The following is a 25,231-nucleotide window of genomic DNA, read 5'->3' on the forward strand; positions in this document are numbered from 1 at the left end:
AGGTTCCCCCACTCGGCTGACCAGAGCCCACCCTGACCCATGCACAGTGATCATGCCTCGAGGCCAGCACGGCCAACAGCCAGGACAGGGTCTAGGCCAGTCCAAAGCCCTGGCTTCTCCCTGGGACCCCACAAGCAGAGGGTGGGTGCAGTGGGGGGGCTCTGAGTCAGACCCACCGCCCTTCCCCGCTGGCTCATTTCCCCCCACCCCCCCGTGCCATCCCCACTCACAGGTTTTGGTCCACCTTCTCCCGAAGCTTCTTGAGGCTCCGCTGGGTGTCAGCCTTGAGATTCTGCAGTCCATTCTCAAAGTACAGGTGCTCCGAGAATTTCAGCTACAGGAGACGGGTGGGCATGCGTGCGGGGTCCTCGAGGGGCCCGGGGGTCAGGGAGGTCACGGGCGGATGGGGACTGGCCTCAGGACTCGCCGGGCAGTCCCAAATGTGGCCCATAGGCTCTGGATGCAGGTGGACTAGGGACCAACCCTGGCTCTGTGCATTTACTGGGCAAGATCCAAGTCACTCCCAGCCATGGTTTCCCCACCTGTAATGGAAGGTGATGGTAGAGCCCCAGCGTGTGGCCAGGTGGCTGCGTCATGGACGGAATCCACCCCCGGTAGTTGAGGGCCCAAGGTCCTTGGGGACTGGCTCAGGGACGGGTTGGGTTGGGGCCAGGGGACAGGTGGGGCTGTCTGGGTGGCACGCGCATTGGAATACTCCTCGTCCAGGAGTTTGTTCCCCTCCTCCAGGATGTAGTCGGGATACCCAATCTGCTCCTGGATGCTCATGGCCTAGGGAGGAGATGGGGGCCGGTCCCTGCCCGCCCCACTGTGGGCATCCTGGCTTTGCCCCCGCCATGTGGGTCAAGGGCTAAGGGACTCGCCCTCCTTGCAGGCTGTGGGGAGGCTAATGGGGACAGAACGTGGAAGCGCTCAACCAGAGACCGACCTTCGCACCCGGCCGCCAGCCAGGGGTCTGGGGTCGGGCCGGGCAGAGCTGCTTGGCCGCTGTCTGTCACACTAGCCCAGAGGGGGTCCTGCTCCCTGTGGCCGTGGCCGCCCCCACCCATTGCTGGGGGGCCTCGCCTCTGCCCACAGCCCCTCCCTGAGCCAGCCCCCCACCCCCCAGGCTCACTGTCCTCATCTCTGAGGAAGGGGTGGCGATGATTACCCTGTGCCCCTCGCGCTGGGACCACCCTCTCCCAGCCTCCTGCCCACCTTCTCCTGGGCCTTCTCCTTGGATGGCTCATCCATCCAGCTCAGCTCGTCCAGGGTCTCCACGAACACTGCCCGCAGCTTGTCGACGAGCTCTCCGACCTTGGGGGAGCGCATGACCCTGGTGCCTGGCTGATTGGCGTTGGGGTCTCTGCAGGGGGCCGCTCCGAACATGGTGGGGGGTTGGGGGCGGGATCTGACCCCCTGGGACAGGGTCCCCACGGCAGCACTTTGTCTTGGGTGGGCCTAGGGCCTGCCAGGCCCTGGACTCACACCTCGTACAGCTTATCCCCTTCCCAGGCAGGCCCGCAGGGCTGGGGGTTGGGGCCAATAGCTGTTGGGGGCCAGAGGCCTGGGGCGGGCAAGGCTCCCCCGCATCCCGCTGTGTGATGGGGCGCCGGGCAAACACGTGCTCCCTGGTACTGCTGAGCACACAGGCACTGCTGGGGTGAGAGGTGCCACGGGCTGGTGTCCCCTGGCCCAGGGCGGGGTCGCCGGGCACGTACCACATTCTTGCTGTCCCCGGGGAAGGCCTCCTTGACGTAGAGTGAGCCCACGGCACTCTCCATGTTGCTGTTGACGTAGCTGACGCACTCCCGCCAGCGCACCTCCTCCACCGTTGTGCCGTACAGCGCCTGGCACGTTTCATTTCACCACGTTTGCCAACGTCTGCTTCCCTGGCCTTGGCCCCAGCATGCCCAGGGGCCAGTGGGGGACATTGGTGAACTCAGACACTCCCTCTGAACACCACCCCTGGTGTAGGAGGACTGGGTGTGCCGTTTGGAGGGCTGGGCTCCCGGCCCAGGCGGACCCCGGGGTGCGGGTGCCCTGCCCGGCCCCGAGTTCCTCCTTGTCCCCTGTCCCTGCCACCCTGGCCTGGCTGTTTTGCCGACTCTGCTCTCAAACACTCCAGCCCTACCCCAAAGCACAGGCTGGCGTTGACCTTGGGGGCCTTGTCTAGCTCAGCCGTGAGCCGCCAGCTGTCTGGGCCCTGGTTTTCCCGTCTCCAAAATGACGATGAGAATGTCTGCCCATCTGTCCCTGGGGACACAGGGCACAGGATGGAAATGTGTCCCCCGTCAGATTTCTGGCCCCAAATCTTGGCCACCTCGGAGCTCTGCCCAGCATCTGGCCACACGTTCCGGGGCTATGGGGTTTCCTGCCTCTTAGGAAGTCAGTGTGACTCATTCTCTGTCCTCTGAGCTCTGGGATTCAGCTCCCTTCTCCACGCTTGTCTCGTAGTGTCCTCAGCCCAAGACGGCAAAGCAGGAGCCTGATTGCCACAACCTGTTCTGCCCCCATCTCCCCGATGGGGGCCGGATCTCTGCCACCCCATGTCCCTGGTGAAGAACCTCAGAGGCCCCCGACTCCCCGGTTCCTCATCCCCTCATCCAACGTCAACTGCCTGTTGTCAGCGCCTTCATCTAGTGCCGATGCCCTGGTCCACGCCCCCCAGCTGATGATGGCACCTGCCTCCACTCGGCCTGTGCCCCCACAGCAGCCAGAATGACCACACCAGGCGGGACATCGGCCTGTGGTTCCCACTCTTAACACCCCAGTGGCTCTCAGTGCACGTGGGATCCGCATGCTGCTCTGGCCCATGGTTGCCTCCCCCTCCTCCCCGACCTCATCTCCTTCCTTCCCCCATGTGACCCCGGGGTCCCTGCCCCAGGCCCTCTGCACTAGCTGTTTCTGCTCCTGGGAATCTGGCCTGGGTCATTCGTGCCTTGAGGTCTCCATGGTCACTCTCCCTGCCCTCACCCCCTCCCCTCACATCGTACTTGCTGGTCTTGAAAGATCAGATTGTGCTTTGTTGATGGCTTATTGTTAGGCTGCCCCAAGAGGGCGTGTCTCATGAGCCTGGATCACAGCTCTGATCCCAGGGTGGACCTTGGTGCTTGGCCCACAGCAGGTGGTCAGTGTTATCAAAGAAACAGGCCAGGCTCGGTGCAGGGGCAGGGCATCGCTCACCTTGCCGTAGTTTGCACGTGCATCCTTGAATCTCTGGCTCAGGCTGCTGATGAGGTCCAGCACCAGGCGCCAGACCAGGTAGTTCTGCATGGTCCTGGGGCAGGAGGCAGAGGGCAGGGGATAGAACAGGTGTGCGCTGTTTGCCCAGGGAGAGGGTGTGGTTTATGGGCCCTTGGACAGCAGGCTCCACACCAAACAGAGACTTCAGGGTGGTGGAGAAAATCTCCAAGACGACCCACAGATACATCCTGCCTGCCCCTGGATGACTCAAGGAGGGGTTCGCATCTCTAATGTAAGGTTCCACTGGCCACAAACATTTGACCCCGTCGTGTCCCTCGTGCCTCAGAGTAATGCTTTATGGGGTCCTCTGCTGAGGGGAGGAGCTGTTGGAGATGAGGAGAGAACAGGGGAAAGATGCTGACACCTCTTGGGACCTTCCTTGAGCCTCACCTGGATGAGTAGACATCGATGATGTCTTCAAGATTCTGGAGGTAGGGGATGCCATAGACCACCACTTCCTCATCTGGCAGCAGCTCGATTTTGACAGAGGATAGCACAGATTGTATGAAGAGAGTCCAGTTAAATCCCTGGAGAAGGAGGGAGTGAGGAGAAAGAGGGAGAGGTGGAGAGGTAGACACAGTTCTTGGGCATCCAAGAAACCCAGCCCCCTCTAAAGAATATTCAAAAAATAAGAGAGAAGGTGCAGGTAATCAGAATCAGGAAAAAGGTGGGTGACACTACTACAGAGCCTACAAACAGTGAAGAGAGATTATGGCAATATATTGGAAAATTCAAGTGTAATGGAAGAATTCCTGGAAAAACACAACTTAGAAAAAAAGAAGAGATAGAAAATATAAATAGTTTTGTATGTAAAAAACTGGATTATTTAAAATATTTCCGCATAGAAATTTCCAGACTCATCTGGCTTTTCCAGTGGATACTATCTGACATTTAAGGAAAACATACTGCCAATCTTAAACTTTCCAGAGAAGGAAAAAAGAGAAAACTCTTTCAACTTGATTTATGAGACCAAAAATAACCTTAATACCAAAATAAGGACATGAAAAGAAAAAAATAGGCCAGTCTCATTTATGATAATTGATACAAAAATTCTAAGCAAAATATTAGCAATTGGAATTCATCCATACCTATATAAAATGGATAATGCAACACAGCCAAATTAAATTTACTCAAGGAATACAAGTGTGGTGTAACATTTGAAAATCAAATCAATATAATTCACTATGGTAACTGAATACAGAAGGAAAATCACATGGTAATTTCAATAGATGTAGATAAGGCATATTAAAATTGACTATTCATGAAAAAGACTCAGCAAATCGAAATAGAAGTTCTGTAATCTAATAAAAGGATCTGTACAACAGCAGCAGTGGCAACAAACAAAACCCCACTCTACAGCAAACAAAATTAAATGAAAGCTTGCAAAATGTTGCAAGCTTTTCTTCTGAGATCAGGGGGGAAACAAGATATCTACTGTCATGACTTCAGCATTATGCTGAAAGTCCTAGCCAGTTCAATAAGACAAGAAAAAAATAAAATCAATAAGGATTGAAAAGGGAAGAAATAAAACTTATTTTTCACAAAGGACATGATTCTGGGTCTATAAAATATTAAAGGATAAACTATTAGAACTACTACATGCTTTGAGTAAAATTGCTGTATACAAAGTATTGCTGTATACTAGCCACAAACAATAAGAGAAATTGCAAAATGACACCATTTACAATGATATTAAAAAACCAAGCACCTAGGAACAAATGTAATGAAAGATATGTAAGGCCTTGAAGTAGAAAACTATAAAACTTATTGAGAGAAATGAAAGAAAACATAAATATATGGAAGTAATTATCTGGAAGTTTCATGGATCAGAAGACTCAACCTTGGAAAGATGTGGATCTTCCCCAAATTGATGCTTAGATTTCAAGCAATCCCTGTCAAAATCTCAGCATCATTTTGTGTGTGTGTGTGTGTGTGTGTGTGTGTGTGTAATTGACTAGCTGACTCTGAGTCTTGTAAGAAAATGCAAAAGATCAAGAATAAACGATTTGAAGAACAGAGTTGGTGGACATCAAAACGTACCACAAAGCTATAGCAATGGAGGCAGTAGGTTCCGGCACGTGAATCGACGGAGAGACCAAAGGAACAGACGAGAGTTCAGAGATACACACACAGGTACAAAGGCACAGACCCAGACGTGCACACAGGCACAAGTGCACAAAAAGACACTCGGTCTTTCATCAAGTTGGCATACAGTGCAATGGCTAATGGGGGAGTCTTTTCAATAAATGGCGCTAGATCATCTGGACAGCCACAAGGAGCACAGGAAACAATTCCTTCTTCTCACTGTACCTAAAAAATCAACTCAAGGCAGACTGTCGACCTAAACAACCTTGGCAGGCAAAGATTTCTTAAGCAGGACACAATGAACGCCAGCCATAGAGACAGGATCCATCCGTCTCTGATAAATTGGACTATTTTAAGCCCTCCTTAAAAAAAAAGAACCAGTATGAAAGTAAAACAGCAGGCTGCCCACTGGAAAGGACATTTACTACACAGAAACTGACCAAGGGGTCACATCCAATGTATTCAAAGAACTAAAAGTCAGTGAGAAGAAGGCAGATATCCCAGTAGTACAGAGGGGCAAGAGACCTGAGCAGACACTTCACAAAAGGGGGCCACCGTTGGCCAGTCAGTGTGAAGTAGTGCTCAGGGAAAGTCAAATCCAACCCAGATGAAATTCCGCAACACATTCATCTGCAACACACCCATAGATGGTCTGAGACGGAAGGAATGAGCACCACCAAGCATTGGAGGGGGTGTTCCACACCCTCCTGTTGGGGAGTGTAAATCTGTATGATGACTTTCGAATGAGCTGCGTCCTAAGACCTGGCCACTTCATCCCTAGGTGGACACCTGGCAGAAACGCTCGCGTGTGTGCGCCAAAAGACGTGCGTGAGAATGAGCGTAGCGACATCGCTCAGAAAAGTCCAGAACTGGAACTGAGCCAGAGGCCCAGCAAGAGTAGAACAGGAGCACAAACCGCTGTGTGTTCTCAGGATCGATCGTACAGCGATGCGGATGGCTGAGAGGCCGTTGCTGCCCCAGCGACACGAGGTGTAATGACGGTGAGAAGTAGCCTCACCTACAGAACCTAGAAGAACGCAGCCCACTGCACGCGTGTGGTGGAAGCTGGATGGCGGCTGCTTTGGGGAGGAGGGCAGGGAGGGGGCTGTGTGGATGTGCTCACGTGTCGCAATTCTAAGCTCTATAAACGCATTATAGTCCAGACACCCCCAGCCCTGGGTTCCTGCCCGTGGCCACCCCTGCTCCGGGGCGTCTCCATGGCACCTTCTGGCCATCTGTGCCCCCCCTTCCTCTCACTTCCCACGTTTGGTCCATTTGCAAGTCCTGCTGGTTCTCCCTTCCAAGTGAACGCACGAGCCACGCCTCTCGGCACTCCCGCTGCCGCTGTCCCAGGCCGCCTGGTCCCGCCTGGGCAGTGCTGCGGCCTCCTGACCGTCTCCCTGCTTCTGGCCCTCAGTCCCTCCCCTGTGTCCTCAGCAGCCAGGTTCTCTTCGCTATGAGTCAAGTCCTGTCCCATCAAAGCCGGTGCCTTCAAAATGGCCCCGGAGGCCCGACACGGTCCACCCTGCCTCCCCGGCCTCAGCTCGCCCCCAGCCACCCTGCAGCCCCGGCCTCAGGACCTTGGCACTCGCTGGTCCTCTGTGCCCCCCTTGCCTGCCCTCTGACACACTCTGTAGGCCACATCTCCTTTTCCCCCACCCAAGCCCTGGGCGGGGGCTGCCTGCTTCGTTCATGGATGGAGTCGGTGCCAGAGCACGGCTGGCCCCTCAAAGTGCCCGCCTGGGAGGGGGCGAGCTGGCGGGCGGTGCGGGGTGGTGTCACAGCAGGCCAGCGCTGGGAGCTGGGAAGGAAGCACGGGGACGACGGGGCCTCCTGGAGCACCAGGTGCAGGACCCCCGGGCAGGGTCCTCTGAGTTCTCCCGTCTTGTTCTGTGGCTCCAGACACTTAAGTGTTCTGGTCACAGGAAGGAGATTCAGGCCCTGCCTCTGACGGCGGGCTCCGTCCCCAGCTGCACCCTTCTCCCTCTGACCTGGGCCTTGGTCGCTGCAGTCAGCTGGCAGTGGCTAGAGCCACGTCCGGACCCTCCTTCCACAGGAGGAGGCCCCTCTGACTGCTCAGGACAGGCTGAGTGAGTGCAGGGCCTTGGGGGGCGCAGGGCGGAGCTCCCCCTTCCCGGGCTGGGCTGCCCCTCCCCAGTCCAGGCCCCTGAGCCTAAGGCCTGGCCAGCGGGAGGGGAGGGTCCGAGGGTCCGGCCGTGGGGCCCTCTGTCAGGGGCAGAGCTGCGCTGGGGCCCCGAGCCGGGCCTGGGGATAGGAAGCCCCAGGCGGGGGGCCTGCCCCACTCAGGCAGGTGAGTCAGCAGCCCCTCGCAGGCCACTCTCCCACTCAGAAGACCTGGGACGTCGCAGCAGGCACCTCACAGGCGGGTGGCCCCGATCCCCAGGCAGCCAGCTGACACCTGCCGTCCTCATGTGGATGTGTCCCTGTTTGGGTGACCAGTCCCGTGGGCCCTGCTTGGGGTGGGCATATTTGAGGCTTAGGGGAGAGAGGCGGGGCGGGTACGGCTGGGGCTCACCTTCAGACCGAACTTGTTCTGGAGCTGCTCCAGGTCCATCCTGTGGTACAGGGCGGTGACGTCGTGCCGCTCCTCCCAGGCGGCCGTGGCCTGCAGCGGGGCAGGTGGTCACGGGGGTGGGGCAGCTGGCCTGATCCCCCCAACCCCATCCGCCCCCGGTCCGTGGCCTCATGTTGGCCAGCTGCGTCTCCAGCTCCAGCACCTGGGCCATGTCCTCCTGCACCAGGTCGCTGTTCTGGGGGAGGTTCATGTCCACCCGAAGCATCGTGGCCACCTACACTATGAACTGCAGGTAGGCTTCCCGTACCTGAGCCAAAGGGTGCAGGACACAGTCTGGCGACCTCGGCCACCTTGGCCCCCATAGAGCTCTCTGTGGGGGTGGGGTGGGCATATGCCACAAAGCAGCCCTCGGGATGCCCATTGGCTTGGGGGTTCCAGACGGCCCACGCCTCCCAGACCAGGGGCCCTTGGTGCTGGGACTCATGCTGCTGGCAAGCCGGCGGGTGGGAGGCTGTGAGCCCCGTGGGTGGACGGCGCCTGCTCCCCAGACCTGCTGGATGGGCTGCTTTCTGACCCACAGCCAGACGCTCAGTGCCGGGCTCCCTGCTGCATCCCTTCTCTGTGCGACCCCGTGCCTGAGCAGCTCGCGCAGGACCAGAGACCTATTCAAGCGGACTGCATGGCTGCCTATAAAGTGCGGGGCACACAGTAGGTGCTAGTAAAGGCCCAGAGCCATCGGGCGCCAGGGTTCAGGCGGGCTGCCCTAGCCGGGCTTGCCTAGGCTGGGTGTCAGGAGCTGGGTCCTGAGGCTGTGTGTCCCTCCTGGACCCGCCTTCTTGGGGCCTGTCTTGGGGGGTGGTTTCCTCGTTTGCAAGCAGGGACCACAGAGGCCACATCTTCCCAGTTACTTGGCATCAGGCTGGGCTGATGCCGCTAGGCCGGTCTTGGCCAGCAGCTTCTGGGTCTGATCCATGGCTGCAAGTTGTGAGCCCTTCCAGGGGCCCCAGTTCCTGCTGCTCTGAGTTGGGTTCCTTGGGCTGTTCTCCCAGCCCCACTGCCCACTTCACGGCTCCTTCTTTTGGCCACACTTGTCTTTTCTCTTGGCTGGACCCTCCTGGCCTAGCTCACAGCCCACCTCCTCCACGAGGCCCACCACACTGCTTCCAGGCCGTGGGATATGTCACCTCCTGTCTTTCAGTCTGCTCCCCGGCCTTCCCCCCCGACTCCCCCTTCCACAACCCCTGTCCCTGTCCCGCGTGCCTTGCTGCTGTTCGGTTCCCCATCTCTCTTCTCCTGGGTGCAGGAGGAGGGTGGCTCAGGGAGCAGGCAGGGCCCGGGTGGCCTGCATTCAGATCTCTACAGGCCATGTGCAGTGAGCCGGCGGTGTGGACCGCAGTCTTGCCCTGGCGAGATGGGGATGGCAGGGTGTGCCCCTCGGGGCTGCAGGGCTGAGTGGATTCCCGAGCCTGCCTCTGGGGGTTCAGGGACACCCCTACGATGGTGACAAAGGCAGGGGCCCACGCCTGCGTGTCCAGCCCTCAGCACCGGGCTTGAGCCACGCAAGTGCCCACAAAGGCTAGCTGTGGGGTTAGTGTCGAGGGGACACACAGGGAGCTGGCCACAGGTGGGCCCTGGAGTGATGGGTGGAGGGCACCCAGAGTGGAAGGGGCCGGCGGGAAAACGCCAGGGGGAGCAGGTCCAGCGTCGGGCTACCCCTGACTCACCTTCTGGTCGCTGCCCTCATTGAAGTAGTGCTCTCGGGACGGCATGCCCAAGGTTGGCTGGTCTATCTGGGGACAGAGCATGGGAACCTGGGCATGGAGCCGGGACACCCCTAGCCTTGCCGAGGTGGGCTCAGCCCTCTCCCCTCCACCATGCTGTGCCTGGTGGGAACGGGCGCTCCATCTGGAGCGTGTGTAGGTACTGGGCCCTGACCCCTGCTCTGGGGCTGGACTGCAGGTGGGCTGAGGGGTGGCCAGGGGGTGCGGGCCACCCACAGGGCCTTGGACAGCCCCCCTCCCCTACCCCCTCCCGTGTATTCCACGCGGGGTCCTCTGTGGCCTCTCTGTGGCCAGTGGTGGCTCTTTGAGGTCGGGCTTTCTGTGCTGGTGCCAAAGGCCTGGACGGACCGTCCCGAGGACCAGCTCGGCACCTGGGCCGCCCCTCTGGTCAGGACACGGGTGCCGGAAGGCCCAGCAGAAACCCAGACCATCGGCACAGGTCCCCTGAACTGCAGGTGTGGATGATAGCAGGGCCCTGGGAGCATATGCGGGCCACCCGCCTCCTGTGGTAACAGCTGTCTCCCCGTTGCCCTGTGGGAGCCCCCAGCCAGGCCCAGGGGACCCGGCCTACCCGGCCCCCCAGCGCGGCTCGTACGTAGATGATGTACTGGCTGGAGTTCTGGTTGTCGTTCCAGACGAAGAGGTCGATGAGGACCCGCCGGTTGAACTGCGCGTTCATCACGGCCAGCTGCTGCTCCAGCTCCCACCGGGGGCCTGGGGGCCAGCACCCCATGCTGGAGACCTGCCAGGACCTGGGGTCCTAGCCCAGCCCCTCGTCCAACAGGGGATCCCAGAACTATCCCCACAGAGTCCACGGGGATCAACAGGGCCCTGAGAGCAGCGCTGTGTGCCCCCCACCCGCCGAGAACAGGGAGCAGGGCCCACGCTGAGAGCCGGAGCCCAGGTCCTTCCCTAGGGCTCTGGAAGGGATGCGCCTCTGCAGAGTGGAGGGGCCCAGCTGCTGGGAGCCCGCCAGCAGCTGCTGCAAACTCTCCAGCTCGGGCCTGGAAGGTCTCTGTTCCAAGGAGCCCCAGGCCCAGGGCCACCCGCCCATGCGAGGCTGCCACCAGGCCCTGCCTTACCTACGCTCTCGCTCCACTTGTCCATGGCCACTGGCCAGCCTCCTACCACCTCCAGGATGTCCAGCAGGGGCTGCGAGTCTCGCTTTTCTATCTCATCTGAGAGGGGAGGGAGCGGTCGCTCACCCGATGCCCTGGCGGGGAGAAGGTGGGGTGGGCGTGACACCCGCCGGCACATGGACCCACGAGGATGCTGATGCCCGGCGCGGAGCCTGACCCTCCCGGTGCAGACTCTGCAGCACAGGACACGCAGGGGCCTGGAAAGAGCAGAGACGGGACGCAGGCGGGAAAGGGGCTGGGGATGATGAAAGCACAGGCGCCACCAGGACAAGGGTGTGGAAGGGGAGGCCCCGAAGCTCAGAGAAGCCCAGGCGGTACTCTGGAAGGCCGGGAACAGGCAGGGATGGGGGTCCAAGCCGGCGGCTGGGAAGCCCACGTGCCCTCCAGCTCCAGCATCGGGTGGACTGAACTGCTGACAGAGCATGGAGCACAGCTTCCCAGCATGGGGGCGCCCAGGAAGCTTGGGAGAGCTTGGCACAAGAACCCGCAAAGGTGGGAATAGAGCTGGCCCGCTGCTGACAAGGTGGAGGCTTCAGGGCGGGGAGGGCCTCGCCGGTTGGTCGCTTGACCTGGAGGGGCGGGCTGGGAGGGGAGCGGTCCAGGGGGAGGGGGGCGGCTCCAAGGGTGCCCTGATGGGGGCCGGGGCCTGGGGGAGCGAGAAGCAGGGTGTCCCACATGGCTGGTGGGAGCACGCTGGGCTTGCTTTCTTGGGTCCTGAGTTGGGAGCGGGGACAAAACCTAGGGAGCTGCCAGTGACGGGTCAGGTCGGCCATCTCGGGCAGATCATTACAGGAGTTACTGTTTGGCTTCCTGGGCTGGTTCCCGCAGGTGATGGCCTGGCCGCCTGGCTGCAGACCCGGGGTCAGGGTTGTATTTTTATACACGGTCTGGCTGTTGTCCTTTCGTACATTTGGTCTCTCAGGCCAGAAACTCTATACAGGTGGGAACACAGTGCATCTCCTTCACCTGGCAGGTGCTGGCCAGACTGGATCACGTGACCTCCTGTTTCCATGGGGAGGAGAGGAGTGTGCCAGCCCAGGACCCCATGGAGACACCCCGATAATGCTGGGGGCCCTACAAGTCTCGCGATTAGGTACGTCAGAAACAAACCCTGCCCTGCAGGAGACCCCTGGGGAAACAGCCAGCCTCAAACCCTGGTGCCGAGGAGGGGAAGCGGTCCCCCAGAGCAGCCGGAACCACAGGCTGGGTTTGCAGGCCCCCAGGCAGGTGCCTAAGGGAAGACGGGCCGGAGGGGCCCCAAGTGTGTGAATCCTCTTAACAGGAACCAAAGCACTGGGAAACTGCCCCCTACCCCTGCCGCACAACACACACATACACACAAACACACACTCGGACATACACACAAAGTTACACACACATAGACATATATACCCATATACACACATACACACCATAGGTATAATGCCCATATACACATATATATGTACACACATATACACACAAAACACATAAATACACACAGACACACATATACACACATAGACATACACACACCTACACACATATGCCTACACACACAGACATACACAGGCATATACACATATATACGTACCCACGTACACACATGCATACACACATGCACATATAGACACACAGACACATACATAGACATAATACCCATATACACATATATGTACACACATACAAAAATGCATACACATAGACACACATATACACATGGACATACACACACATATATACACACACACATACAGGCATACAGACATATATATATATACCCAAACACACACACATAGACATAATACACATATACGTGTACACACATATACACACATACACATATACACATATTCCTACACACATGTGCATACACACACACAATAGACATGTGTTTGCATCTACACACACACACACACACACACACACGGCAAGATTATCTCTCGATTCTGCCTTCAGTCCAGCTGCTGCACCTTCTACTGGGCCCATCACCGCACCTCCTGGTAAAATCCAGTTTTAGCAAGAACTCTGCGTGGTCATTTTAACCAGAACTCCCACTGCCCCCTGAATATCTGATCACTCTCGGTAGCTGACCGGAGTCCTCGACCCTCACTGTCCCCCAGGTGATGTCTGACTGCCTGGCCTGCCTTCAACAAGAATCCCGTTAGGTTAGTTTTGCCAGACACGCCCCCCCACCCCCACCATGTCTCCTGTTAGCAATCTTCCCTTCACGGAGCCCTCCTGCCCTCGGCTCTAAACCCTCACCTGCCTGCCCTCGCTGTGTTTGGAGTGGAGCCCAGTCTCCCTCCCCTCTTTCTAGACCCCGCTGCAGTGATGCCTGCACCTACTGACATGGCCCTGAAGAGTCTGCCATTTACCATCTTTACCAAGTGCCCCGAATAATGTTTCCTTCAAATCACACACAGGCGCGTGCACGTGCGCACACACACGCATATGCACGTGCATTTCCCCTGGGCCTCCCAGGCAGACTCCTCCTGCCTGGGCACAGTGTGGCTGGCTGGGGTCAGGGTGTGAGCCAGTCCCGGGCAGCTGGCAGTCAGCCTGGACCCCGTAGGGCACCTGGGCCCGTTGGCCAGCCACGGGGAGCACACAGCTCCCACTGGCACGGGTCTGGAGAGGCGCCCGCTCCGCCGCACTCTGTCGCAGGGCCTTGGGGTCCTGGAACAGGGTCCTGGCAGGGCAGCTCCATTGGCCACTCACTCTCGTTCATGCAGGAGCGGTACAGCACCTTGGCCTTCTGTACAGCTGGCCGATCCTTGGTGGTAGAATTCTCTAGCACCCCTGTGGGCAGAGGAGAAGCTGGATAGAGGCCTGAGGAGGCTGCTGGGGAGGTCAGGTCAAAGGTGCCCGTGTCCCTGCCGCACTCGGTGGAGGCCTTTATCCCAGGGGACTCCCTCCCTGTCCCCTGTGCCCACTGGCTCGACGGGTTGTCCCCACTCCTTCGGTGGAGGCTGTGCGCACCTTTGAGAATGATCTCCAGCTCATCCTGGAGGATGTCGAAGATGCTGTATTGTGAGTTGGTCTTGGGGATCACGTGGCGCCGCAGCCAGCCCCCTCACGCGTACTGGTAGAAGTCGTCACAGGGTTCCTTGGACGGGTCCATGTTCTGGAGCATCCTGGCGGCTGCTCGTCCCCAGGGGGTGCAGAGGAAGAGGGGAGATCCGGTGTGGACAGCCCGATGGGCTGTTGGGTATTCAATCACGGCCCTGTGCCCTCAGAAGTGTTAGTCACCCTGGGACCTCAGGGAGGTCGGCAGCAGGGCCTCCAGTTCTAAGGACCCCACTCATCAGCCACGTGAGCTTGGACCCCGTGACCTCTCCGATCCTCCACTCATACATCTGTGAATCCGGGATGCCTGTGGTCCCACAGATGGCCAGGTGTTGGCTGAGCCCGCCCGGCTCACAGCCAGTGCTCAGCACTGGCCCTGCCCCTGGAGCCCCCTTACCGGTCAGTGCATCCGTGGGGGAGGGCGGCTCTCGCCCACCACAGGGGTTTGTCTTCTGTTGGAGCAGATGGGTTTGCTCCCAGAACCCCACGTGGCACGGACAGTGGGGCCCCCAGGTTCCCGGCAGGATGCTTTCAGCAGAGGTGGCCAGGCTGGACCCCAACCCAGGACCCTCCCTCGCCTTCTGTTCCACTTGGCTGGGACCTCGCAGGGGGCAGCACCACAGGAGTCCATCCGCTACCCCAACGTGGGCAGAAACACAGTTTACACTAGTGTTTCTTCATACCATTTTCACTGTGTTTTATCTGCCAATAATGGCACATGGCGCCCAATTTTAAGACAAATTCCTGGGAGAAAACTTGAGAGAGTGTGTGTGTTTGTGTGACCTTCTTTCTGTAAGTGCAAAAAAGAGCGCCTGGGGTCTCTGTGCCAGCTTCACTGTGGTCACAGGGGCCTCTGCAGCCAGGGGAGCAGCTTCCTGGGGGCAGGGGAGGTGAGACACCCTCAGTGGAGTCCCTGCCCGCAGGCACATCCAGGGTCTGCCCACCAGCCCAATGCCGCGCCTCAGGAGTGTGGTGGCTCCCTGTGGCCTCAAGCAGTGCCTGGCCTGTGCCAGAATCACGGGGGGCCCCGAGCTCCCCGGTAGGGCTGTGGAAGGCTCAGAGGGAAGGGGGGCTTACCTGCCATCATGCAGCCAGGGGTGGTGCAGGTTTCGCCGGTGTCCTTGGGTTTTTGGATGTCTGCGGGCAAGGAGCAGTGTGAGCACTTGGCTAGGATGATCGGTGCCGGTGGGGCTGGCGGGGGTGGGTGGGGCACAGGTGGGGTGGGGAGGGATAGGCAGGGTTAAACCTTGGTCACCCCCGCCTCCATGGCGGTCCAGCCTGGGCCCCGAGGGCATCTGCAGGGCAGCCTGCTTCCTTCTTGGGTGGCCCAGGCCTGGGGCCTTAAGTGAGGGTAAGCTCATTCTGGCTTGACCCCTGTAGTGACCCGGGAGCCCTTTTACACCCTCTGATCCCCACAGCTGAGGGCTGAAGCTGGCCATTCTGCCCTCCTGCCTGTCGGCCCAGCCAGCGCTCACCCATCAGGTGTCACCTCCTCCAGACAGCCTGCCTGTGCTGCCCCGTCCCTGCACGCCCTTACTCTCTCCCAGCCCCCCACCCCCTCACCCGCTGGTTGTATCAGTGTGCAGCTGCCGAACCTCAGGAGCCGCTCCCTGAAACTGCCGGTTCCCAGGCGCCCAGGAAGCATTCTGCATCCAGCAGGTGCTCACGGCTGCATCCCTGCCACTGCCCTTTCTTCCCACAGGACCCTGGTGCCCTGAGCAGGGCCCCCTGTCCTGCCGCACACCCCGGGCCTGCAGTGGAACCCAGCCTGACCATGCGGGGTGCCATTTCCTAGCACCGCCTTGCTCGGGTCGTGCTGGGAGGGAAGACGGGACTACCGCGGGGTGTTCGCTTTACAACGGTCTTCTCTTCCTTTGAGAAGCAAAGCCGGCTAGTGAAGAGTGGCAGCTGCTTCCCTGGGCAGAAACACAGCACTCAGCGCACTCAGCGCTCCTTCTGCCGCCACCGCTTCCTGGGGGCCTCGGGGCTGACCCGGGGCAGCACAGGCATCCTCCTGCGGAGGGGGGTCCTGGGAGCTCTGGGGATTCCTTGTGTAGGGCTGCGGCCCCTTCCCGCTGTAGTGAGGGCTGGTCACCAGGCAACCAAGACACAGGGGCTCCAGCAGAAATCAAATCTGAGCAGAGGGGGAGGCCCACCGGCCCTGGGACTGCAGCTGCCAGGCCCAGAGGGGTCCTGAGGCAGGACCTCTTCCCTAAGAAGTGCCCTCTGACATCCTCCTCTACAGCGGGGTCATGGGCCTCACCCAGGTCAGGGTGGGCAGCTCCTGGGGTCTACCAAGACAGGGACGATAGGCCCTTTAAAGGGGAAAGGATGTCCTCTGGGGGGGTCTCTTTCTGACCCACTGGCCTCAGCTCCAGCCCCTCCACCTGGGCAGGCCGCTGAAAGTGCAAAGCCGCCCTCCCTCATTTGTCCACTACGTAGGGGGGCGGGCACTGCCTGGTCAGCATCGGCCTGGAGGGGGTGCAGGAAGGGGACGTGAGTACAGGGAAGGGGGTCAGGTCCAGGGAGAGACCCCACCAGGCCTGGCCACCTTCCCCACCAGGGAGACCCACGGAGAGCTGGGCAGGAGGGAACAGGGCCTCGTCCAGGTCAGGGCCGTGGGCAAGCCTGGGACCCGGTTCAGCCCAGCCCCTGAGACCGCAGAGGGTGTAGGAGGCCCTGAATGTGCTGGGTGTCCCCTGGGGGCCTGGCCATTGGAGGGAGTGTTTATGAGATGTGTGATCTGGGGGGTGGGGGGGTGGGGAGAGGTGTTTCTCCTCCACCTGTTAGTGGCTGCTCTTTCCACCCATCCATTTGTTCATCCATGAATCCAACATTTGCTAATATTATCAACCAGCCCTGGTGCTGGGCTCTGAAGATTCAGATCTGAGTCCCACACGGATCCTGCCCTTAAGGGGCCCCCAGTCCAGTGGAAAAAGAGAAAAGTGATGCATAGATTGAGGCAAACCGTGGACGGTCCCATGGATCAGAAACAGAAATGCAGTGCTCAGTGGGTGCTACGTCTGTCTGCCCCACGGGCATCTGCCGGTCTCAGCAACCCAGGGCCTCTGGACAAGGGCCACGCCCTTGTGGAAGAGTGGTCTAGGCATCTGAGCTCTGGCCAAAGAGATAGTGAGGGAGAAGGGGTTTTTGCTTCTGATTAGGACGCAGAAAGTCTAAGGAGACTGTGGCTACCACCTAACAAGGACAGAAAGCTGGAGAAGAGACATGAGAGCTGAAGACATCAAGAAACCTGAGTGAACCGAATTCCAGAAAGAGCCGAGCCCTCCCAGGACCAGAGGGACCTGTGGCTATTTCACCTGCAACCGGGGCAGGAGGAGGGGCAGGCCTCCTCCAGGAGGGGCATGGAGTGGGGGATTTTTAACAAGCCCTTTGCGCCTGCCCGTGGGCTGGAGGGAGGGATTCGGGTTCCAAGGAGCCCCTGTCACACAAGGCTCTGGTTCCTTCTCTGGGGCGTCCCATAATGCATGGCGGTGATGCAGGTGAAGGCAGGGCCAGGGCAGGAAAGCTGGGAGAAATCCTCCTTCATGAGGAAACAGGCAAATGTGACCCATAACCAAGAAAAAAAACCCCCAAAGAGTTCAAAGTGGATTCATTGGTGACCAGATGTCAGAGTTAGCAGACAAAGTCTTTAAAATCACCATGATAATTAAGATAAAGGGTCTTGTACAAAAGACGGAAAAATATGTAGATAGATGGTGAATTTTATCAGATAAATGGGAACTCTAAAAAAGAACTAAATGGAAATGAAATAGAAAGAGTGAGGAATTCATTTTTTAGGTTTAAAAACACACTGAATACTGCAAAAGAAAGTATTAGTGTCAGCATATATAGGTCAGTATCAGTGATCCAACCTGAAGCACAAAGGAAAAAGATGAAAAAAACGAACGGAGAAAAACATCTAAAAAACACACAGAGCTGACATGGTAGTTAACAGTGAGAGACTGGGTGATTTCCCCTAAGACTGGGGACAGGCAGCACTGTCCTCTCTCATCTCTCCTATCCAACATCACATGAGAGATCCTGCTGGTTCAATATGACAAGAAAAGGAAATATAGGTAACACAGACAGGAAAGGAAGTAATAAGACTCTATTTGCAGATGACATGGTCATCTATGTAGAAAATCCCAAAAAATCAAGCAAAACAAAACAAAACACAAAACAAAACAAAACAAAACAACAACAACAACAAAAACCTCCTGGAACTAATAAAAGACTATAGTAGGTGGCAGGATACAAAATTAATATACAAGTCGCTTTCTTATATATTAACAATGAACAACTGGAATTTGAAATTATCAAAGCAATACTGTTTACAATAGCACCTAAAAAATGAAAAAGGTAAAAATCTAACAAAATATGTACAGGACCTATATGTGGAAAACTATAAAACACTGATGAAAAAAATCAAATATGTAAAGAAATGGAAAGATATTCTGTGTTCACGGACTGGAAGACAGTATTATTAAGATGTTGATTCTCTTAACTTGATCTACAGATTCAAAATAATTCCAATCAAAATACCAGCAAGTTATTTTGTATTTATTGATCAACTGATTCTGAAGTTTGTATGGAAAGGCTCAAGTAGCTAGAACAGAAAACAACAATGAAGAAGAATGAAATTGGAGAGACACATGACTGGATTTCAAGACTTACGATAAGGCTACAAGTAATCAAGATGGCATAGTATTGGCAAAAGAAGAGACACATAGATCAATGCAACAGAATAGACAGCCCAGAAATGGATCCACACAAATACAGTCAACTGACTTTTGACAGAGGAGCAAAGGAAATTCGATGGAGAAAGCATAGCCATTCAATAAATTTTCCAAAAGGAAAATTGGACATTCAAATACAAAAAGAAACCAAAAAAAATTAGACACAGGCCTTATGCCTTACACAAAAATTAACTCAAAATAAACCACAGACATAAATATAATATGCACAACTGTAAAACTTCTTGAAGAAGACAGGAGAAAAGCTACATGACTTTGGGTTTGCTGATGACTTTTAAAATACGACACAAACAGCATGATCCATGAAAGAAAAAATCAACAAGTGAGACTTCATTAAAGTGAAAATTTCTGCTCTGTGAAAGTCTTGTTAAGAAAATGAAAAAAGAGCCACAAACTGAGAGAAAATATTTGCAAATACATATCTGATGAAACACTGGTCTCCAAAAAATACAAGGAACTCTTAAAACTCAAAAATAAGATAACATAATCCCAGTTAAAAAATGGGCAAAAGATATGAAGACACCTCACCAAAGAAAATACACAGTTGAAAAGTAAACATATGCAAAGATGCTTAACATAATTTTTCATTAGGAAATTGTAAATTAAAACAGCAGTGAGATACCATGACATGCCTATTTGAACGGACAAAATAAAAAACTGATGATGTCAACTGGCAGAGCCCTGGGAACTCACTCATTGCTGGTGGGAATGAAAAACGGTACAGTTGGAACCGTTTGTTGTCTTGGAAGACAGTTTGTCAGTCTCTTCAAAAACCAAACACTGTCTTACGATATGATCCAGCAACTCCATTCCTAGGTGTCTAGCCAACTGACTTGAAACCTTATGTCTACACAAAAACCTGAATGTGAATGTTTATAGCAGACTTATTTATAACTTCAAAAAAACCAAAAAACATAAAACAAAAAACTAGAAGCAACCATGATGTCCTTCAATAGGATTATGAATAAACTGTATTACATTTATTGAATGGAATTATTATTCAGCAATAAAAAGAAAAAAGCTTTCAAGCCACAAAAAGACATGGATGAATCTTTTTTTTTTGAATGAAAAGGTAGTTTAATGTCAAGAATATATATCAATAGATTGAAATCACCACATTTTATTTCTTTCATCTGTCTCTTTAAAAAATGGATAAGTACTTATATTGATCTCTCTTGTACTAGGCACTGTCCTAAGTCATTTCCATATTTACTCCTTTAAACTTTCTATTATCCCTGGGGAAAGGTTTATTTTGTTTCCATTTCTTAGGTAAGACTCTAATCCCCAGGAAAGCAAAGTAACATTTGCAAGTTTTTGTGGATGGTCAGTGATGGGACCAGTACAGGAACATCCAAAGTCTGTGCTTGGAAACAGTGCGCCATGTTGACACACATTACACATGAAAGGAAAGGAACCATGCACTTAAAATACAGATTAAATCTCACATTACAGGTTAAAGGAAAGGAACCATGCACTTACATTACAGATTAATACCCACATAACAGGTTAAAGGAAAAAGAAACATGTGCTTCTCTCAAAAGTTGTAAAGAAAGCATATCTATTTCTAAATCTATTTCCCAATTTCTTTTGCTTGTTTTCTGACCTTTGTAGTGCATTTTGCCATGAGGAAAATTTTAATTCTTATATAATTAAATGTATCCTTTTTTCTTTTATCTTAGAAAGGTATTCCTCATGAATAATTTACTTCCAGTCTCCCAGGTTTCTGATACTTTTACAGTTTCATTATTTTTTTACTTTTAACTAGTTACTATATCTAGAATTCATTAATGATAGCCATATTTTACCAGTTTTTTTTTTCCTTCCTTGTGGTACACGGGCCTCTCACTGTCGTGGCCTCTCCTGTTGTGGAGCACAGGCTCCAGACGCGCAGGCTCAGCGGCCATGGCTCACGGGCCCAGACGCTCTGCAGCATGTAGGATCTTCCGAGACCGGGGCACGAACCCGTGTCCCCTGCATCGGCAGGCAGACTCTCAACCACAGTGCCACCAGGGAAGCCCCCACTTTTATTTTATTTATTTAGTTTTAAAATTTATTAAAAAAAAATTTTTTTTGGGGGGTATGCGGGCCTCTCACTGTTGTGGCCTCTCCCGTTGCGGAGCACAGGCTCTGGACGCGCAGGCTCAGCGGCCATGGCTCACGGGCCCAGCTGCTCCACGGCATGTGGGATCCTCCTGGACCGGGGCACGAACCCGTGTCCCCTGCATCGGCAGGTGGACTCTCAACCACTGCGCCATCAGGGAAGCCCCCCTCTTTTATTGAATAAGTTTTCCTACTGATCCAAAATGTACCTTTTATTTTAATCTCAATTCCCTTATGCTCTTGCAGCTAATTTTTTAAAAACATCTTTATTAGAGTATAATTGCTTTACAGTAGTGTGTCAGTTTCTGCTTTATAACAAAGTGAATCAGTAATACATATACATATGTCCCCATATCTCTTCCCTCTTGCATCTCCCTCCCTCCCACCCTCCCTATCCCACCCCTCTAGGTGGTCACAAAGCACCGAGCTGATCTCCCTGTGCTATGCGGCTGCTTCCCACTATCTATTTTACATTTGGTAGTGTATATATGTCCATGCCACTCTCTCACTTTGTCCCATCTTACCCTTCACCCTCCATGTATCCTCAAGTCCATTCTCTGGTAGGTCTGCATATTTATTCCCATCTTGCCCGTAGGTTCTTCTGACCATTTTCTTTCTTTCTTTTTTTTTTAAGAATCCATATATATGTGTTAGCATACGGTATTTGTTTTTCTCTTTCTGACTTACTTCACTCTGTATGACAGACTCTAGGTCCATCCACTTCACTACAAATAACTCAGTTTCGTTCCTTTTTATGGCTGAGTAATATGTCATTGTATATGTATGCCACATCTTCTTTACCCATTCATCTGTTAATGGACACTTAGGTTGCTTCCATGTCCTGGCTATTGTAAATAGAGCTGCAGTGAACATTTTGGTACATGACTCTTTTTTTTTTTTTTTTGCGGTATGCGGGCCTCTCACTGTTGTGGCCTCCCCCGTCGCGGAGCGCAGGCTCCGGACGCGCAGGCTCAGCGGCCATGGCTCACGGGCCCAGCCGCTCCGCGGCATATGGGATCCTCCCAGACCGGGGCACGAACCCGTATCCCCTGCATCGGCAGGCGGACTCTCAACCACTTGCGCCACCAGGGAGGCCCATGACTCTTTTTGAATTATGGTTTTCTCAGGGTATATGCTCAGTAGTGGGATTGCTGGGTCGTATGGTAGTTCCATTTTTAGTTTTTAAGGAACCTCCATACTGTTCTCCATAGTGGCTGTATCAATTTACATTCCCACCAACAGAGCAAGAGGGTTCCCTTTTCTCCACATCCTCTCCAGCATTTATTGTTTGTAGATTTTTTGATGATGGCCATTCTGACTGGTGTGCGATGATATCTCATTGTAGTTTTGATTTGCATTTCTTTAATGATTAATGATGTTGAGCATTCTTTCATGTGTTTGTTGGCAATCTGTATATCTTCTTTGGAGAAATGTCTATTTAGGTCTTCTGCCCATTTTTGGATTGGGTTGTTTGTTTTTTGATATTGAGCTGCATGAGTTGCTTGTATGTTTTGGAGATTAATCCTTTGTCAGTTGCTTCATCTGCAAATATTTTCTCCCATTCTGAGGGTTGTGTTTTCGTCTTGTTTATGGTTTCCTTTGCTGTGCAAAAGCTTTTAAGTTTCATTAGGTCCCATTTGTTTATTTTTGTTTTTATTTCCATTCCTCTAGGAGGTGGGTCAAAAAGGATCTTGCTGCGATTTATGTCATAGAGGTGTTCTGCCTATGTTTTCCTCTAAGAGTTTGATGGTGTCTGGACTTACATTTAGGTCTTTTTTTTTTTTTAATTTATTTATTTTTGGCTGTGTTGGGTCTTCATTTCTGTGCGAGGGCTTTCTCCAGTTGTGGCAAGCAGGGGCCTCTCTTCATCGTGGTGTGCAGGCCTCTGACTATAGTGGCCTCTCTTGTTGCGGAGCACAGGCTCCAGATGCGCAGGCTCAGTAGTTGTGGCTCACGGGCCTGGTTGCTCCGTGGCATGTGGGATCTTCCCGGACCAGAGCTTGAACCTGTGTCCCCTGCATTGGCAGGCAGATTCTTAACCACTGCACCACCAGGGAAGCCCCCATTTAGATCTTTAACCCATTTTGAGTTTATTTTTGTGTATGGTGTTAGGGAGTGTTGTAATTTCATTCTTTTACATGTAGGAGTCCAGTTTTCCCAGCACCACTTATTGAAGAGACTATCTTTTCTCCACTGTATATTCTTGCCTCCTTTATCAAAGATAAGGTGACCATATGTGCATGGGTTTATCTCTGGGCTTTCTATCTAGTTCCATTGATCTATATTTCTGTTTTTGTGCCAGTACCATACTGTCTTGATTACTGTAGCTTTGTAGTATACTCTGAAGTCCAGGAGCCTGATTCCTCCAGCACCGTTTGTCTTTCTCAAGATTGCTTTGGCTATTCGGGATCTTTTGTGTTTCCATACAAATTGTGAATTTTTTTGTTCTAGTTCTCTGAAAAATGCCATGGGTAGTTTGATAGGGATTGCATTGAATCTGTAGATTGCTTTGGGTAGTATAGTCATTTTCACAGTGTTTATTCTTCCAATCCAAGAACATGTTATATCTCTCCATCTACTTGTATCATCTTTATTTTTTTCATCAGTGTCATAATTTTCTGCATACAGGTATTTTGTCTCCTTAGGTAGGTTTATTCTTAGATATTTTATTCTTTTTGTTGCAATGGTAAATGGGAGTGTTTTCTTAATTTTACTTTCGGATTTTTCATCATTAGTGTATAGGAATGACAGAGATTTCTGTGCATTAATTTTGTATCCTGCTACTTTACCAAATTCATTGATTAGCTCTAGGAGTTTTCTGGTGGCATCTTAAGGATTCTCTATGTATAGTATCATGTCATCTGCAAACAGTGACAGTTTTACTTCTTCTTTTCTGATTTGGATTCCTTTTATTTCTTTTTCTTCTCTGATTGCTGTGGCTAAAACTTCCAAAACTATGTTGAATAATAGTGGTGAGAGTGGGCAAACTTGTCTTGTTCCTGATCTTAGTGGAAATGGTTTCGGTTTTTCACCGTTGAGGACGATGTTGGCTGTGGGTTTGTCATATATGGCCTTTATTATGTTGAGGAAAGTTCCCTCTATGCCTACTTTCTGCAGGGTTTTTATCATAAATGGGTGTTGAATTTTGTCGAAAGCTTTCTCTGCATCTATTGAGATGATCATATGGTTTTTCTCCTTCAATTTGTTAATATGGTGTATCACGTTGATTGATTTGCATATATTGAAGAATCCTTGCATTCCTGGGATAAACGCCACTTGATCATAGTGTATGATCCTTTTAATGTGCTGTTGGATTCTGTTTGATAGTATTCTGTTGAGGATTCTTGCATCTATATTCATCAGTGATATTGGTCTGTAGTTTTCTTTCTTTGTGACATCTTTGTCTGGCTTTGGTATCAGAGTGATGGTGGCCTCATAGAATGAGTTTGGGAGTGTTCCTCCCTCTGCTATATTTTGGAAGAGTTTGAGAAGGATAGGTGTTAGCTCTTCTCTACATGTTTGATAGAATTTGCCTGTGAAGCCATCTGGTCCTGGGCTTTTGTTTGTTGGAAGATTTTTAATCACAGTTTCAATTTCGGAGTTTGTGAATGGTCTGTTCATATTTTCTATTTCTTCCTGGTTCAGTCTCAGAAGGTTCTGCATTTCTAAGAATTTGTCCATTTCTTCCAGTTTGTCCATTTTATTGGCATATAGTTGCTTGTAGCAATCTCTCATGATCCTTTGTATTTCTGCAGTGTCAGTTGTTACTTCTCCTTTTTCATTACTAATTGTATTGATTTGAGTCTTCTCCCTTTTTTCTTGATAAGTCTGGCTAATGGTTTGTCAATTTTGTTTATCTTCTCAAAGAACCAACTTTTAGTTTTATTGATCTTTGCTCTCGTTTCCTCCATTTCTTTTTCATTTATTTCTGATCTGATCTTTATGATTTCTTTCCTTCTGCTAACTTTGGGGTTTTGTTTTTGTTCTTCTTTCTCTAATTGCTTTAGGTGTAAGGTTAGGTTGTTTATTTGAGATGTTTCTTGTTTCTTAAGGTAGGCTTGTATAGCTATAAACTTCCCTCTTAGAACTGCTTTTGCTGTATCCCATAGGTTTTGGGTCGTTGTGTGTTCATTGTCATTTGTTTCTAGGTATTTTTTGATTTTCCCTTTGATTTCTTCAGTGATCTCTTGGTTATTTAGTAGTGTATTGTTTAGCCTCCATGTGTTTGTATTTTTTATAGATTTTTTCCTGTAATTGATATCTAGTCTCATAGTGTTGTGGTCCGAAAAGATACTTGATATGATTTCAATTTTGTTAAATTTACCAAAGCTTGATTTGTGACCCAAGATATGATCTCTCCTGGAGAATGTTCCATGAGCACTTGAGAAGAAAGTGTATTCTGTTGTTTTGGGATGGAATGTCCTATAAATGTCAATTAAGTCCATCTTGTTTAATGTATCATTTAAATCTTGTGTTTCCTTATTTATTTTCATTTTGGATGATCTGTCCATTGGTGAAAGTGGGGTGTTAAAGTCCCCTACT

General features: G+C 52.5%; 1 protein-coding gene across 1 annotated transcript in view; it reads right to left on the minus strand.

Moving 5' to 3' along the window:
• MMEL1 (membrane metalloendopeptidase like 1) overlaps positions 1-25,231 on the minus strand; it is a 51,154-nt gene that overhangs the window by 2,532 nt on the left and 23,391 nt on the right. Inside the window, 15 exon segments of the mRNA XM_060091533.1 lie at positions 231-334; positions 706-789; positions 1,216-1,314; positions 1,719-1,847; positions 3,184-3,277; positions 3,634-3,770; positions 7,865-7,954; positions 8,037-8,171; positions 9,589-9,654; positions 10,241-10,359; positions 10,728-10,823; positions 13,485-13,565; positions 13,746-13,907; positions 14,910-14,969; positions 15,671-15,748. Coding sequence (XP_059947516.1) covers positions 231-334; positions 706-789; positions 1,216-1,314; positions 1,719-1,847; positions 3,184-3,277; positions 3,634-3,770; positions 7,865-7,954; positions 8,037-8,171; positions 9,589-9,654; positions 10,241-10,359; positions 10,728-10,823; positions 13,485-13,565; positions 13,746-13,907; positions 14,910-14,969; positions 15,671-15,748 — 1,534 coding nt within the window.

Source organism: Mesoplodon densirostris, chromosome 2, assembly GCF_025265405.1.
Source record: "Mesoplodon densirostris isolate mMesDen1 chromosome 2, mMesDen1 primary haplotype, whole genome shotgun sequence".
Lineage (NCBI taxonomy): Eukaryota > Metazoa > Chordata > Mammalia > Artiodactyla > Ziphiidae > Mesoplodon > Mesoplodon densirostris.